The sequence below is a fragment of the Hemicordylus capensis genome, chromosome 2 (assembly GCF_027244095.1).
Source record: "Hemicordylus capensis ecotype Gifberg chromosome 2, rHemCap1.1.pri, whole genome shotgun sequence".
NCBI classification, from domain to species: domain Eukaryota; kingdom Metazoa; phylum Chordata; class Lepidosauria; order Squamata; family Cordylidae; genus Hemicordylus; species Hemicordylus capensis.
This window is the reverse complement of record NC_069658.1, coordinates 98,343,291-98,360,025: the sequence shown is the minus strand read 5'-3', so window position 1 is coordinate 98,360,025 and position 16,735 is coordinate 98,343,291. Positions and strand designations below refer to the sequence as shown.

The 16,735-nt window shown below is 43.3% G+C and overlaps 1 protein-coding gene across 10 annotated transcripts in view; it reads right to left on the bottom strand.

Annotated features, from left to right (window-relative positions):
* Positions 1-16,735, bottom strand: part of FRMD3 (FERM domain containing 3) — a 225,423-nt gene that overhangs the window by 118,102 nt on the left and 90,586 nt on the right. For 9 of the 10 annotated variants that reach the window (XM_053292931.1, XM_053292929.1, XM_053292932.1 and 6 more), the window contains one exon: positions 8,927-9,031. Coding sequence is in view for 7 of the 10 variants with exons in the window: in XM_053292932.1 (XP_053148907.1) it covers positions 8,927-9,031 (105 nt within the window). In the remaining 3 variants the exon portion in view is untranslated. Of the gene's footprint in view, positions 1-8,926; positions 9,032-11,643; positions 11,834-16,735 lie in introns of those variants that run through there. The other variant, XM_053292923.1, reaches the window with a different exon arrangement.

The window sequence follows — 16,735 nt, the reverse complement described above, 5'->3', positions numbered from 1 at the left end:
ATTTTTAAAAGTAAAAATAAAAATGTTGTTAGAACTATACTCCTTTATAAAATTAAAGTCATTGTCTACATAAATCCAGAACATATCAAATCCAGAACATATCATTCCACTGGATTAATATTAGATGAAAATTAGTACAGAGCACTGCTGAGAATCAACAAAAGTCCTGTTATGAAATTATCCCCATGTTCAGGGGGAGCAGGATTGCATCCACTGGCCATGTCCTCTAACACCAATGTGCCTGATGGCGGAGTCCCAGAATCAGATTTGGAACTCTGGTTTTTTTTCTTTGTTTGTTTTTTCAGCTTAACTCCCCATAGAGGTATATGGGGAAAGTAAAAAAAAATTGCTGGGGGGGTGGGGGGAACGGCTAGAAAGGGAGTTCTTAAAGTTAGCACACAAGTAGGTAGGGATGGCTGGACTCCGCACATTTAACTAAAAGTGAAATTTAAAATCATTCACTGGTTTTAAATTAATTTTTTAAGTCACCTAAAAATTGTATTCACTGAGAATCGCAGAAGAAAAGTGGTGTAACATCTGAGAATCTCAGGGGAAATGATGTAACATCAGAGAATCTCAGAGGAAGTGATATAACATCCAATAATATATTTCTATGTTTTTTAAAAATAAGAAAAATGGGCAGGCAGAAAGCTGTTAGAAGATGGCTTTTCTCCCTCACCAATTGCAATCAGGAGGGGGAAAAACAGACTCCCATTGCCTTTTGGAACTCTGGAATAGGCTTCCCTATTTCAGAGTCAGATTATCTCCAATACCCCCCAAAATGGCCCATATTGAACCATTTCCAGAATTCTAGACCCTAAAAATGAATTAAGTACAGTCTCATATCAATCAACAATCTGAAGTAACAAATAAAATTAGCTTTTATTTAGAGATTTAGCTCAAGAGTAATACTGATGTCAGAGCTGCTGGATTTCAGCTACTGGTTCTAAACTTCAAGGAACTCCAATACAGGCAAACCTTGCTAATTGCAGACTCAGCATCCTCTGTCAGGTTATTGCCACCCGACCTTGATTTACGCAATTAAAATATGGTAATTAAACAGTTAACACATGTATCTGAAGGCTGGGGATGGGCAGAAATGACCTCCGAGGTCACTTCCACCTGCCATTTTGAGGACAGGAGCCATTTTGTGCATCACTGTTTGTGAAACAAATTTTTAACATGATTTTGGACTTTGGGGGGTATTGCTGGGCAGCTGGGGGGACACAGAGCATGGTAGGGCACTTTCCACCACTTTCAGTCCTTTTTGTCCCATTTTTTGCTTCCTCAGGAACCCAATATCCCCCCTATTCCCACTGCCCTAATGCCTCATTATCTGCAGTTTCACTATCCTCCCCCCGCCCAGGTAATGGGGTTCTTCTGTCGTACAATTTTAGTGCATAGTCTGTAGCACTTAAAATATTTTTGTGGCCCAAAACAAAGCATGCTGTGGCACATGGTGGCTCTAGGGTGGACAAGTGCTCACTCAGACACGTAGTTTGCCACCCAACCTGTTCCCTTTCTTTTTCAGAAATCCAACATGTGGGACACAGCTCACCCACCCAGAAATGCACTTTGCCCCTTCTGTACCCTCAATTATTTTTCTATTGCTGCCAGTAATGTTTTTGATTGGTCAGGGCTGGTGGATGAGAATACCAAACACTATTTTTTTTAAAAAAAAATCCTCTATGCAGAAGAGGATTTATAGTTTGGTCTTGTCCCAGAGCTTTGCATCACAACTGCTACAATGACATGATGATAGATGATTTTAAGCTTTGTTAGGTCCCTCATAACAAATTGTTCTCTGGGCTTTTAATATTTTTTTATTATCAGAAAATCCATTTTAAGTTTAAAAGGCCTAAGTGGTCTTCACCTGGTGTCTAAAAGCAAAATTATTTTTTATTATTATTATTATTATTATTATTATTATTATTATTATTATTATTTAGATTTATATAGCACCCTTCCTAAATGGCTCAGGGCGGTTCACAACATGATAAAAACAATTAAAACAAATTAACAATTAAAATCAAACTATTAAAACACAATAAAACCAATAAAACAGCTAAAAGCCCTGAAAATCAGGGTAAAAGTTTAAAACAGTTTAAAAACTATTAATCATTTTAAACTCTGGAAGGCCAGGCCAAATAAGTACGTTTTAAGGGCTCTCTTGAAGGACAGCAATGATCTCAAATTATGAATTTCTTCCAGGAGTGCATTCCATAGCCCAGGAGCAGCTACAGGGAAGGCCCGCCTCTGCGTCACCACCAAACGAACTGGTGGCAACTGGAAACGGACCTCCTCAGATGACCTTAACGTGCGGTGGGGCTCATGTAAATGACAATGCCAGGCAAGCCTCACTGGGGAGGCATTTTCCATAGATGTGGTGCCACCACCAAAAAGGCCCTCTCCGTAGTAGCCACCCACCTCATCTAATTTGGTGGGGCACTTGGACCAGGTTCAAATCAGCACTTTGAATTGGACTGGAAATGGACTGAGAGCCAGTGTAGCTGACAAAGCATAGGCATGATACTCAGCCCCAGTTAATAATTGTGTGGCCCTACTTTAGACCATCTTCAAAGGCAGCCCCATACTGCAGTAATCCAAGCAGGAGGTTACCAGAGCATGAGTAACTGTAGCTGAGCTATCTCCATCCAGTTAAGATTGTAACTAGTATATAACGCTTCCTGTGTTGGACAAGCACGAAAGAACTGGCCACTAAACAGATACATTCCCTTTGCACATCACCTAATGGTACCAAGGCTAAGCCAATGTGAACATCTTCCACAGACCTAATGATGAGGTGCAAGAGGCCCATAGCAAAATGAGACTGAATCCAGATAAGAAGGAGGTATTTATTGTGCAGAGTCAGAACTCCAGAGATGATTTTGATCTACCTGTTCTAGATGGGGTCACACTTCCCCAAAAGGAACATGTCCACAGTCTGGGAGTACTGCTCAGAGATCAAATTACTCCTTTGCTGATAGAGTTACACTGGCTGCCAATAGGTTTCCGGGCAAAATACAAAGTGCTGGTTATAACCTATAAAGCCCTAAACGGCTTGGGCCCTGGGTATTTAAGAGAATGTCTTCATATTGTTCGATGTGAAGGACTATATGCTGTCTCTTGTCTCAATGACATGGGAGGACAGACTAGTGAGTCAGAGGGCTAGAGGGTCAAGACTTTGGTCATCCCTTCTCTACTGCTCTGACACTATCCCTTTGATATGTAGATTGCTAATCTTAGGGACTTCCTTCCTTCCAGCCACTTCCTTCCTCTCTTTTTTGTCTTCCTGCTCCTTCTACCTTGCAACATGCAAGCTTCTCTCTCTGCACCATGTATGCAGAAATGCAGAATCCATCTGCATCCAGCTAGATAGATAGAATAGAGATCCTAACTCCTCACTTTCCTATCTAGAATGGAGTTCTCTAATAAATATCATTTATATTGATTTGAAACTATGAACTGGCTCCAAGTTACTTTACTCTCAGCCTAGACACATGCCTAACCCAATTCCGCTGTGTTGTGCCTCTGTGCACTCTGCTATAATGAAAAAGGGTTTCTCTTACCAGAGAGAATTCCCAACAATTATGATCCCCACCACCCACTGAGGTCATCTGGATAGGTCCGTCTCCAGTTGCTACCAGCTCGGCTGGTGGCCACATGGGGACAGGCCTTCTCAGTTGCTGCCCCGAGACTGTGGAATGCGTTCCCTACTGAAATATGATCCTCCCCATCTCTGGGGACAATTTTTAAAAAGCATTTGAAAAACCACCTCTTCACCCAAGCTTTTTCAGCTTTTTAAATTTTTAGGTTTTAATCTGTTTTTGATTTTTAAATTGTCTAAATTGTTTTAAGTTTTTAACTTGTTTTATGTTATTGTTAACCACCCAGAGATGGAACTTTGGGGCGGTGTATAAGCAAGCATCCTGGGCCCCACTCTTTTCTTCCTCTCTGTCATGAAAGAGACCTCTATGCAGCACTCATGCACCAAATAAGGTCTTCTGCATGCACTAAAGCAGTAATAGCACCAGTAAATGATGATCTTTGGTTCAGGATATGGAACCATAAGTGGCATAAGTCCTACCCTTGCCTTGGTAGGACACTGAGGTCAATCTTATTAGCAGCTGAATAGTAACAGGGCACAGGGTTCGTTGAACTCCTATATTCCTTTTGATAAACCCCTAAAAATTGGGTGATGACCCAACAAATAGTTCTGATGACTCAACAAATAGTTTTTGGCTCAGAACCTGCTGCTCCCCACTTCAGACCAACTAACCAATCAAAACAGTTGGTGGAGTTGTGAATGCAACTGGAACTAATGGCTGCTGAAACCTCATGCTACCCCTCGCCCATGCTATCTCTCCTTGCCTCACACACTTGATAATCTTGATTTGTTAAACCATGACTCTGCAGGTTATCCAGACTTGGGAGCTCTGGTTTAAACTATGATATACAAACCAAAATATAGACACAAAGAAATCAAGCTGTGACAGAGGGCAATTCAAAAGAATGGTCTTTTTGAGAGATCATCCTATGCACAGCTGTGCATGCTAGTCATTCCATGTGAAGCTGCCTGACTTTTGTACAGTTTGACAAGGAACTAGTGTACTCATAAAGATGAGTTTGTTAATGTGGTCAATAAATCTCAGTTTGAGCCACATACCTCTGAAAGCATAAACACGTGCATAGACTGCAATTAAGCAACAGGGTTGTATGCAAAACTCAAGCAGCAGAATTCAGCAGTAGAGGGCATTTTCCAGACTACAAGATTTGCAATGGGTAAACTGTTGTCAAATGTGACAGAATAGTGCAAAGGTTTAAAACCGAGAGTAAAGCGTTATTCAATGCTTCATTGTAGGCTGGTGGCCAGTCATATTTTCATTGCAATGTGAAGCATCACTGTCCATATTCTCTTTGAAATGCATTTATCTGCCCCTCCTCCTGCTCCATTTGGGACAATGGAGTGGCGGGTGGGGGATGACGTGGATTTTTTTTGGGGGGGTAACTTCTCAGCTGCCTTGTACTAATCCGCAAGCAGGGGAAAGTGCTATTCCAAAACAAAAATCTAACTGTCTTGCATCATTCCAGTCTTGCGCAAGCAATAACAGGGAAAACTTTTTTTAAAAAAAGAGGGGGAGTGGGGAGGAGATCCTTTGGAGTGACAAAATAAGGGAGCTGCTTATTGAGGGGTGGGGAGGGAAAGGGAATCCTGTAGCGAGCCAGGAGGGGAGAAAGACAGGAATTGGCACGCCTCAGGGAAATAAATAAATAACTAGGAGGGGGAGCGCTCCTCCAATGAAGGCTGTGGGATTGCACAGAAGTAAATGAATCATGATTCACTTCAATGGGCTTCCTTTTAAGTAAGTGACTGTTCTCTCTCCATGTCCTTTGCCTTGTAGTAAGCAAGTGAGATTGCACAGAAGTAAATGATTTAGTTCAATGGGCTTCCTCTTCAATAAAAAGTACACAAGAAAGGGTTGAATTCAGAAACCTGCTCAGCTGCTCTCCCCTCCCCTTCTGTGTTGACAAGCCCAAGTTATATTGGAAGCAAGTGGAGGAGGAGGGAGGTGTGTGTGGTTTGGGATCTGTGGGGAGGAAAGGAGGGGAAAGCTGAGATTTCTCCCTGCCTGTTTTTCTCTCTGCGAGGAGGTGGAGGAAGCAAGCATGGCGGGGGGGGAGAGAACTGTCTGTACTGCCACACGCTACAACGGATAAAATGCAAGGCAAGGCTCCCTACAACCGAAAAATACAGCTACCTTCCTGCAGCGCATTTACAACATTGTAGGGCAAAAACACATAATTAAAATTCAAATCAAGGCATGGGAAAATATAAACGGCACCCTGCTAACAACGCAGTGACACCGATGTGGAAATACTGGCAATACAGAAGGGCACTTAGCGGTTACATTGTGAGTATATTGCAGCGTGTAATCTGGAAAACAGAGGTGAGGCTGTGGCTGGCATTTGGAGAGGCAACTGAGTTCTGCAGCAGCAAGGATTTCACCAGTCTCAGGAGATTTTCCCTGTGTAGCCAAAATAACTCAAAGTTTTTATTTCTTGGCTACACCTCTCTCTAGAACATCACTAATCAATTAGTACAGAAACAAAAACACAAACAGATTTTGAAACTCTGCCATATAAAACATGCAAGTAAATCTTCATTTATTATTTATCATTGTTGTTGGCATGTGGGACCAGAAGCATCTTGACAAGCATATGGTTTTGAACAAGGTATGCATAACAATGGTCTTCTCTTCGATAACTCAAGATTTTAATTTGTTTTTCAGCAAGCATGAATAGCTTTAGAAAGGAAAGAAATTCTTCTTTAATAATGGGAGAACACATGCCTAATTCCATTAAGTAGTTAAGATATTATTCAATATAATGGGAATTTCTGCACACAATACACACAAGTGAGCAACAAATCCATACAAACAACACTGGGAAATTTCTTAAGATGAGCTTCTAAGAGCATTGCATATTTAGAGCTTAAGTGTGTCACAGTGAGTGTTCCAACTCACACATAACACAAAAATAGGCATGGGATTTTTGAAGTGACCAAAAATCACTAAAAATTCAACTGACCTGATATTTTATTTTCTTATCTGAAATTAATGTTGGGTTTTTTTGTCTGACTTAACTTTCAGGGAGGGGGAGAAGGAGAGGGGGTGTTCTATATGAAACACTGGTGCCACATAAGATGTGCTGGTGCTGCTGATAGGGGACTTTCTGCCTCACCTCCCAACTGGGGGTGAGTTGTGGATCTGGGGTCAAGGGAGGTTGTTCCCTGGTCCCAATACTATTCAGCTTTCTAATCAGTGATTTAAATGAATGGGTGAAGGAAATACCCATGAGATCTGAAGATGACACAAACCTGGAAGGGACAGCTAACAACTCAGAACCATTACAAAGTTCAAAATGACCTTGATGAAATGGAAAACTAGGTTGAAACTAACAAAGTGAAATTCAGTAGAAACAAATGCAAAGTTCTGCACAGGCAAACAAAATCAAATCCACAGGTATATGATGAGGGATATTTGGGACTCACTGCAGTTCACAAGTTGAACATGATTAAGCAGTGTGGTGGAACTGTTAAAAAAACAACAACTAAATGCAGTTCTAGGCGACACTAATGGAACCACAGTTTCCAAGTCACGGAGTAATCATTTCACTTTATTCCATACTAGTCACATTTCATCTGGATTACTGACTTCAGTTCTGACTGACATACTTTAGAAAAGATGTAAACAAATTAGAACAGGTTCTGAGGAGATCAACAAAGATAAAGAGATCAACAAAGATGGTCAGGGGCCTAGAAAACAAACCCTGTGAAGAAAGGCTGGAAAACTGGCCATATTATTTAGCATGTAGAATAGAAGACTAAGGAGGGAAATGATAGCACTTTTCAAATACCTGAAGGATTGCTATGCAAAAGAGGGCCAAGACTTGTTATCTGTGGCCTGAGCAGGGCAGGACTAGCTCTAGAGGCAAGTCTTACGAGTGGTGAGATTCGCCAGAGGGGGTTCTGTGGGGAGAGCGGGCTTGGATGATCCAGGCTGCAGCCCTGGGCTGTGGGAATTGGGGCTGCATGGCTGCCAGAAGTTCCAGGGTGCTCAGGGCAGGGAGGCTTGTTTCAGCCTTCTGGTGGGGGTCTCCTCGTGTGTTGCCATGGCGTGAAGCCGTGCCCCGGCAACACACGATCAAAAGGATGGGGTTAGCGGAGCACTCGCTTCGCTAACCTCATCTAAGGGCAGGACTAGTTAAGCGAGTTAATTGCTTTGAGGAACCGGACTCACCTGAGAGCCCGGTGGTTCTCACGCTCACCAAAAAGCGGGCTAGGCTCCCTTAGCCCGCTTTTTGGCGATAGTAAAAATTGCCTCCTAGTGTGTTTAAGTTGCAGGAGAGTAGATTTTGGTTAAATATTAGGAGACACTTTTTATTGTTAAAAGCAGATCAATGATGGAACCCTTTACAAAGGGAAGTGGTGAATGCTTGCTCGATAGAGGCTGCTCCTTCAACTAGAGGCTGGGAATGCTCTAGAGCAGGGATTCTCAACGTTGGGTCCCCAGATGTTATTGGACTTCAACTCCCATAATCCCCAACCAAAGGCCACTGGGGCTGGGGATTATGGGAGTTGAAGTCCAATAACATCTGGAGACCCAACGTTGAGAATCCCTGCTTTAGAGTTCTGGATTTCCTGCATCTAGCAATGGATTGAACAAGAAGGCCTACAAGGCTCCTCCTACCCTGATTTTATTATTTAAGAAAAACATAGATTAGAAATGTGGAACGATGATGCATAACTTGTTAATTCAATGCTTTTGTTAATTCTTGATATTTAAAACAGGAAATGATTACTTTTTACTTACAATACAAACACAGATTAGATCCTCAAGTTTAGAACTACGCTAACAACAAATAGAGCTAGACTCTTAGAAGATCTTTTCCAACTTACCGTGTGTCTCCACAATCATGATAGCATTACAGATCTACCTAACATTTTGGAAGTTTATCTGCAGTACTTCAGTATCTGCAGATGCTGCTCCACTGGTCCTGATATAAAAAGGCTTGGCTGAACAGCAGGGGAGAGACAAAGCTAGACTACACATTATAGCCACCACAGGGATGCTGATCCCCATGGCAACCATAATTTGTAGCCAAGCTCAGAGACTGGCAGGGGCCTAACCATCCCACTCAAGACAAATCTTCTACTTCTCCCAGTAAACTGATTATTGCTCATCCATACTATTAGTGGGAAAATGAACATGTAGCCTTGACCTTTAGGACTCCACCATTTGAACAACTATACTAGAACAATGAAAAGCTGGCGGGGGAGGGGAGAGAAATAGTTAGCATTTTACATGCTTAATAACAGGTCTAAGACTTGACATTAATTAAAAATAAACTGTGTTATTATACATACCCGTTGCTTTTCAGGATCCACATAACGAATGCCAAAGTAGTCTTTTTCTAGCAAACTGTAGTGATTGCAAACATGATCTATGAGAAACTGACCTTTGGTCTCCCTCTGAAAAGAAAAAGAAGGACACATGTATAGTAATCCTATATTTTTGCAAATGTTCTTGTCAAGGATCTCCCAATGGGCCACAGGCCACCACAAGAGATCGGGATGGCACTCGGGAACCTACCCTCCCAGTGTGGCCAGTGTTAGTCCCTCCTGGCCATGCAGCCTTGGAGATGGCTACTTGCCCCAGCCAGGGAGCATCTGCCTGGCCCCCACAGAGTAGCAGCACACCGTCACTTGAAGAAGGCAAGTCATTGCAGGATCATGGGCAACTCACATAGGATCTTGGCCTGTGTTCTCATGAGACTTGCCCCACCTGCCAAGGGTTATATAAACCAGAGCTGACCAGTGATGAGGGGCCAGTCCAGTGGGGAGAGCTGCCAGGAGAAGGAGTTCTGTGATTCCCTTGGAGAGCTGGAGGCAGCAGTTCCTTAGGGCAGTCTGTGAAAGGAACAGACTGCCAGACAGTGGAATAGCGCTCCCCCAGTGGCCATAATTCTGAGGCTGTCTGGAACCCTCTACATAGGAGGAGGTAGAACAGTTCTCCTCCTTTACAGTTCTGTCGGTCTATAGTAATGTAATTAATCTTTAAGGATACCAAAGACACATTTTTGTTAATTAAGTTGCTTATAAAAAAGAATTAGAAGTGTCTCCTCTCTCTTTTAATCAACACCACAATGTTACACATCTATACCACACACTTTATCTTAGCCAAAAGGCCAAGAAGCGATATACATCTAAACATACTTCAAACTCCCTCCACATCTGATTTTGCTTTGCCTGTAACAAAAGCCATAACAAGGCCCACCTAGTCCAGCATCCTAGTTCACACAGTAGCCCACCAGATTAAAAATTAAAAAGATGGTGGATGATGTTAATCAAATAGGAAAGAAAATGAACTTTGTAGAACAAGACACAATACAATTAAAAAATTGTTCTGATCAATTGCAAGACCAGATGGTGATGTTGGAAATTAGGCAGAGAGATAAAATATTAAGACTCTGGGGTGTACCTGAAAATAAGGACCAAGATCTGAGACAACTGTTTATTACGGAGATAGCAGCGCTTATGCAAATGGATTATCGAGTGCTTGAGAGTCACGTGGACTTGATCTTCCGTGTGAATTCTACTTATGCTTCTGTGAATAAGTTACCTAGAGATTGTCAAGTACAGTTCACTACCAAATCTATTAAAGAGGACTTTGGGTGCACATTTTGCTAACACACTCTCACTATTGGGGGTCATGTTATAAGGCTCCTGAAAGAGATTCCACCAAGAATCTTAAAGAAACAGAAGGATTATAAGTATATGGTGGATGCTTTGAGGAAGAAGAATATAGCCTTTAAATGGCTATTGCCTGAAGGGATGTCATTTTTTTTTTAATAAGTCCAAGAAATTTGTTTTGAGGGACAGTTTTATTTTCAAACCCCTTCCTAATGATCCCAAGCATGAATTTGCCTTTTTCACAGCTGCTGCACATTGAGCTGACCCTTTCAATAAGCGGTTCACCATGAAAGCTCCACTTTCACGTACAGGTACATACATACAGAAATTGTACCTGTATGTGGAAAGCTCCACATACAGGTACAATTCAAAAGAAATGTTAGAAACATAGGGACACTACCCACAGACAGTCTGAAATGTCCATGTGCAATATTTAGACTTTTTAGAGGAACAATAAAGGATGGAAATTGCTTGAATGAAAGGCCTTGCATTTTTGCCTTTCAAAAGACAGTGTTGTGAGCCAGCCATATTTTGGGGTAACACAGAAAGCACTCCTCTACCCAAATCTCAATTGCACTGGATCATGGGCTCATGATCCTAGTACCCACTTTACTTGGCCAAGAGAAATAACAGTGAAGCACTCTTGGGAGTAACACAGACAAAGTGCACATTTCCCAAGCCCATTCTGAATCAACAAATTAACTGGCAAGGACTCAGTGGAGAGGCTCATAAAAACTATAGATTGTAAATTTTCCACACCTGGAAAACCAAATACAATCCTATACACCATGTACATCACATTTACATAGCTTCCCTCTGCCTTTGTTGGAGAAGCTACCCACAGAGTGATTAAGTTTGAGTGGCAATAGATTTCTTTGTTTTTCATGAAATCTGCCATCCTCTGGGTAAGCAGAATGGCTTGGAAACGGGCTCAGGGCACATTTCAAAGTATATCCACCTCTACTCAAAACACATGGCCTCGGAATCTGCTTGGATCATTATCCAATGGACTCTCATACATACAAGTTGTAGCCCTTCGCTCCTCGCTCTTCTTCTTTGCTTTCCTGCCTGTTCCTTGAGAGGAAACCTCCCTGCCAACGTGCAACCAATGCACCAACTTACCTTGGAAGGATAAGTAAATGAACCTCCCACCCTTCCAAAGTCTCCTCACTGCTTCTCTCCCTCCTTTGCCTGTCTCCCTCCCTGAGCACTTTTCACAGCAAGCCTTAAGCCAGGATCTGGTCTAAGAACCTTGGCCAACCTGATTAATTGGGGTTTTAACTAAATTAATCTCAATTGAGACTTTAACTAAATTATTTCCATTAAGAATATCAGCCCAGATTGATTGCATTGCCTAACCATACCTTTTGTCTTCGGTATCTCCATTTTACCTTTAATAAAGCCTTTGAACTGTATTCCTGTTTCCTCATTTTTCAGTACACCAAAATGTACTCAAATTGATATTGGAACCGAAATGCTCACCAAGCCAAGTCAAGCTAATTTCCCCAATTCAAAACAAAAGCAAAGCTGAAGTGTCTAGCTAGCACTTCAGAGCAGTTCTGGTAACAGCCATAAAATTCATCTCTCTTCTGCTGAAGGTCTAGTTGATTGTATGTATCAGCATGTTCTTTTTACGATCGGTGCAGCCTCTGCCCAAACTGCAAAACTCCTTACAGCTAGAAAGGATCCTTGAGAGAAGAGAACAAGGTAGCATTTGTACTGAACTACTGCAAGGGTAACATTACATGTTGTCCTAAATGTGCAGCTGCCATCAAAAATGGCAGCAATGTTTTGTTGCCACCACCACTACAATATGCAGAAGACTTAAGCATGGTCTGTCATCACATTAGTAGTCATCAATAGAGTAGAGGGGAGACAAGACAACACAAAATATCATGATATCAGGACATGGACAAATTCTGCCAGGCATTAAAAAGAGAAGGAACAAGCTAGAAACACTTATCTTACACATCCTTTGCAGGGAAAACATGATCCCTGCCCCCATTAATGGCATTATATAAAACTTTTGGTAAAACATGCCATTATTTTACTAAACAAAATAAAATCCATCAGGATTACTCACCTAAAATACAGATACTACAACCAAGACTATTGCTGCTGAAGAAAAACGGTTTAACCAGTTTTTACATTAGAAAATGGAGCTTTCATTACAAAACAAGTTTTTCTAGTAAGAACTAATCAGCCTACTTGCCTTTCACTGTGCCTACATCTGGACTAAATTTGGTGCAAATAGAGGTCAACAAGTTAGATCGCTTCTGCCTCAACTGTTCATGTGTCCACCACCTTGGATCAGGGTGGATGTTATCATTACAAACTGCACTATTGAGGTATTCCTATGTGTCACTCACTATAGCTGTTCCAAATTTGGTTCAAATTGGTTAGACAGTCCTCAAGTTAGTGCACTTGTGCCTCAAAAGTTTATGCATCCACCATCTTGGATTGCAGTGGATGACATCACAAACTATACCATTGGGGCATCCCTATGAGTCCATTTGTAGCAAATTTGGTTCAATTCGCTTAGACTGCCCACAAGTTTTTTGACTTGTGCCTCAAAGGTTTATGGGCCCACCATTTTTAATTCAGGTGGATGACATCATCACAATCTTCGCCATTGAGGTGTCCCAAGGTGTCCCTACAGCTGTAGCAAATTTGATTCAAATTGGTTAAGTGGTTCACAAGTTAGCTCACTTCCGCCTCAAAAGTTTATGATTCCGCCATCTTGAATCAGTGTGGATGACATCATCACAAACTACACCACTGGGATGTCCCTGTGTGTCAGTAACTGCAACTGTACCCAATTTGGTTCAAATGGGTTAGGCAGTCCACAAATTAGCCTACTTGGACCTCAACATTCATGCATCTGCCATCTTGGATTGGGGTAGATGGCATCTTCACACACCATGCCATTAGGGCATCCCTATGTATCCCTACAGCTGTAACAGATTTAGTTCAAATCAGTTAAGTGGTTCACAAGTTAGCCCACTTGCACCTCAAAAATTTACAAGTCCACCATCTTGGATCAGGGTGTATGATATCATCAAAAACTACACCATTGAGGTGTCCCTGCAATTGTACCCCATTTGGTTCATACTTGTCCAGGCGTTGCAAAGTTGATAGTGGGGGGACACACAGACACAGACACAGACACAGACAGAATGCCGGGTGATTTCATAAGCTTACTGGAAAGTGGGCTAACAATGAAAGCAAGAAAAATAGTCAATGAGTCCATAGCATTCAAGGATTTGCTCTCTAATCCATTCATTTTATTGGATTATCAATCTTCATGATCCCCATACACAAAGAACTTGAGTTAATTAGTACACGATCAGATTGCGTGCAGCAATCATTGTTTTAAGCCAACAGTATTTTTTTCTTTTTTCTACATTTTTTTCTTTTTTTTCTACATCAAGTTCTATATTAAACATGTACAAAAAACACTGGGAAGGAACCCTTTACAAGGGAATATTTTACCTAGCCCTGGAAATCCAGAGGAACCCAGTTTGAGCCTGGCTGAACACTATGAAGTCCCTGTCTCATGTTCCAGCGCCATCCAAAGTGCAACTAGCAGTGACAGAACCTTATCTGTGTTAGTGCCTAAGCTGTACCCTTTCCCTGGGTATCTGGGGTGGGGGGATGTTTTGAGAAGTGTTTAAACCAGGCCTGCTCAACTTTGCCCCCCCCAGCTGTTTTTGGACTACAACTCCCATAATCCCTAGCCACAGTAACTAATAGCCAGCAGGGGTTATCTGCAGGAGGGCTGAACTTGAGCAGGCTTGGTCTAAACATTGCTTGCTGAAAGCAGTAATTCAGGGGCGTAATGATAGGGGGGCAGGCAGGGCACGTGCCCTGGGCGCCACCCCGGCAGGTCACGTGGGGGGGCACTAAAAAGTGGCACCCCCGCACCCCCGGATCACCCACCGAGTGTGGTGGCGGGCGGGCGGCGGCGACGGGCAGTGGCTGGCGGCGATTGACTGTAGCGGCCCGAGCGGCGGCGGATCGCCCGCCGAGGAGTGCAGGCAGAGCGACGCCGAGGAGTGCAGGCAGAGCGATGCTGAGGCCTGCCGTCTGGCTGGTGGCTGGCGGCGATTGGCTGTAGCAGCCCGAGCGGCGGCGGATCGCCCGCCGAGGAGTGCAGGCAGAGCGACGCCGGGCCAGACGGCAGGCCTCGGCATCGCTCTGCCTGCACTCCTCGGCGGGCGATCCGCCACCGCTCGGGCCGCTACAGAAAATCGCTGCCAGCCACCGCTGCACTCGGCGGGCGACCCGCCGCCACCGCTGAATCACCGCCACCGCCAAATCACCGCCACTGCCGCCGCACTCGGCGGGCGACCCGCTGCCGCCCGCCACCGCCGAATCGCCGCCACCGCTCTGCCACCTGGGGCGCCGCCGCGCCGGCACAGGTATGTGGCGGCCGGGGTGGGGGGGCGCCATTTCAGGGCCAGAGCTTGCCCTGGGCGCCGTTGCTCCCGGATACGCCACTGCAGTTATTCAGAGCTGTGTTCATGTCAGAACATAAAATTATTTCTTCAGTATTTGTACCATAAGCCTACAAACCTAAACCAACTTCTTGGAAGTGAATCCCAAGTAAAAATGTTTAATCTTCAGCTGTAAACTTTTCTTGCAAAATTTCCAGCAGCATCAGTGCATAACTCAGTTCTGTTATACATCACCAGTTTGCAGTAATGCCAATAGATAGCTCCTAACATCTGCTCCTCATTATTTTCCTGTGACGTACAATTTTACACATGGGAGTAGTAGAGGCATGCAGGTTAATTACACTGTTGAATAATCTCACTGAGCCAGTTGAGTGAAGCTATCCCTAAGAGAATAATCCCATAAAACCAATGTATTGGCACTGCACAGATTTTATGGTCACCCGGTCACTGAGTAAATCCTCCTTGAAAATCTGAGCTTCAACTTGCAGCACTTGCTTTTAGTAATAGTATTTTATTCTCAGTCACTCACCAGCAAAGCATATATATCTTGAAATCCCATCTATACTGTTCTTACAGTTTCCCAGACGCTGCTTGGTGATCTTAACTGCAGTGTCAAGCACCAGAGATGTTACTGCTCCAGAGCTGTGTATGGGAGGTAGCTTTTCATAGAATTGGAGATGGTACGGTAGAGCCATTATTGCCCACAGTACTCATCTTTTTCTTTTTCTTTTTCTTTTTCTTTTTCTTTTGGTGCCCTGTTATGGTCTCTGGTCAAACCAGCTGTGCAGGTTTTCAAAATGTGTCCCAGAAAAGCTGGAACTGTACCCCCAGAAGCATAAGGGACATACATTAACCTATAGATGCCTACAGAATGGTACTTATGATAAGCAGCATTCTATGCCTCTATGAGCCCCATGCTTTTACTACTCTTTCTTGCCAATGCCTTGCTGTTCAATGCTCTCCTTCTGCTACTACCTGCCTGCTCATTGCTTCCCCTGTGGGACTGCGGCCCAGGAGCGTAGCGGGACCACTGGCGGCCTGTGTACGGCCGCCACCACGCAGCCGCATCTGACGTCAGACGCTGGGGCTAGCCACGCCCCCGCGTCTGACGTCAGACGTGGGGGCGTGGTCTGGCCGAACGGATAAATATACAAAACCATGTAGGTAAGAAAGATTAAAATGCCAGAAAAAAGGTGGAGCATGAGAGTAAAGGCAATCCCTCATTAAACACTGAAAGCAGGAAATCAAATCAAATCAAATCAATCAATCAATCAATCAATCTCCAGCTTCCAGAGTTCTAATTCAAATCAGAATGAAGCTGTGGTGAAACGATGCAGTGAAGTAAAAATTCAGTCCATTTAAAATGCATAATATATGAAGACCAAGAACAAACAGCAGTTTTTTGTACGCTGAGTTATAAATGTTGGCTGGTACTGTGTGCATGCTTCTCACAACAATGAACATACAGTGCCAGCCACTACACTAATCCTCACATTTCCAAAGTGCAGACATTTTTGAGCAAGAGTGCAACTATGTTCAGTGCTCTCCATGTGCTCCAGAAGCCCTCTGTTACAGTGGAAACACATCCCTGACAGCTGGGATATGTTTCTGCTGCAAGGGAGCATTTCTGAAGCACAGAAAAAATACCAAAACAGTTGCAGTCCTGCACAAAAGTGCCTGCACTTCTCAAATGCCAGGACTAGGATGGGGGCTAGTGTTGTGGGTACATTCTTGTTAGAAGCATGCATGTAGCATTGGTAAAGATGTCAGCCATTTATGGATATGGATATGGATAAATATAGATATATAGATATGCAGCATGGTGTAGTGGCTAGAGTGCTGGACTAGGACCGGGGAGACCCCAAGTTCAAACCTCCATTCAGCCATGATACTAGCTGGGTGATTCTGGGCCAGTCACTTCTCTCTCAGCCTAACCTACTTCACAGGGTTGTTGTGAGGAGAAACCTAAGTATGTAGTACACCGCTCTGGGCTCCTTGGAGGAAGAGCGGGATATAAAATGTAAAA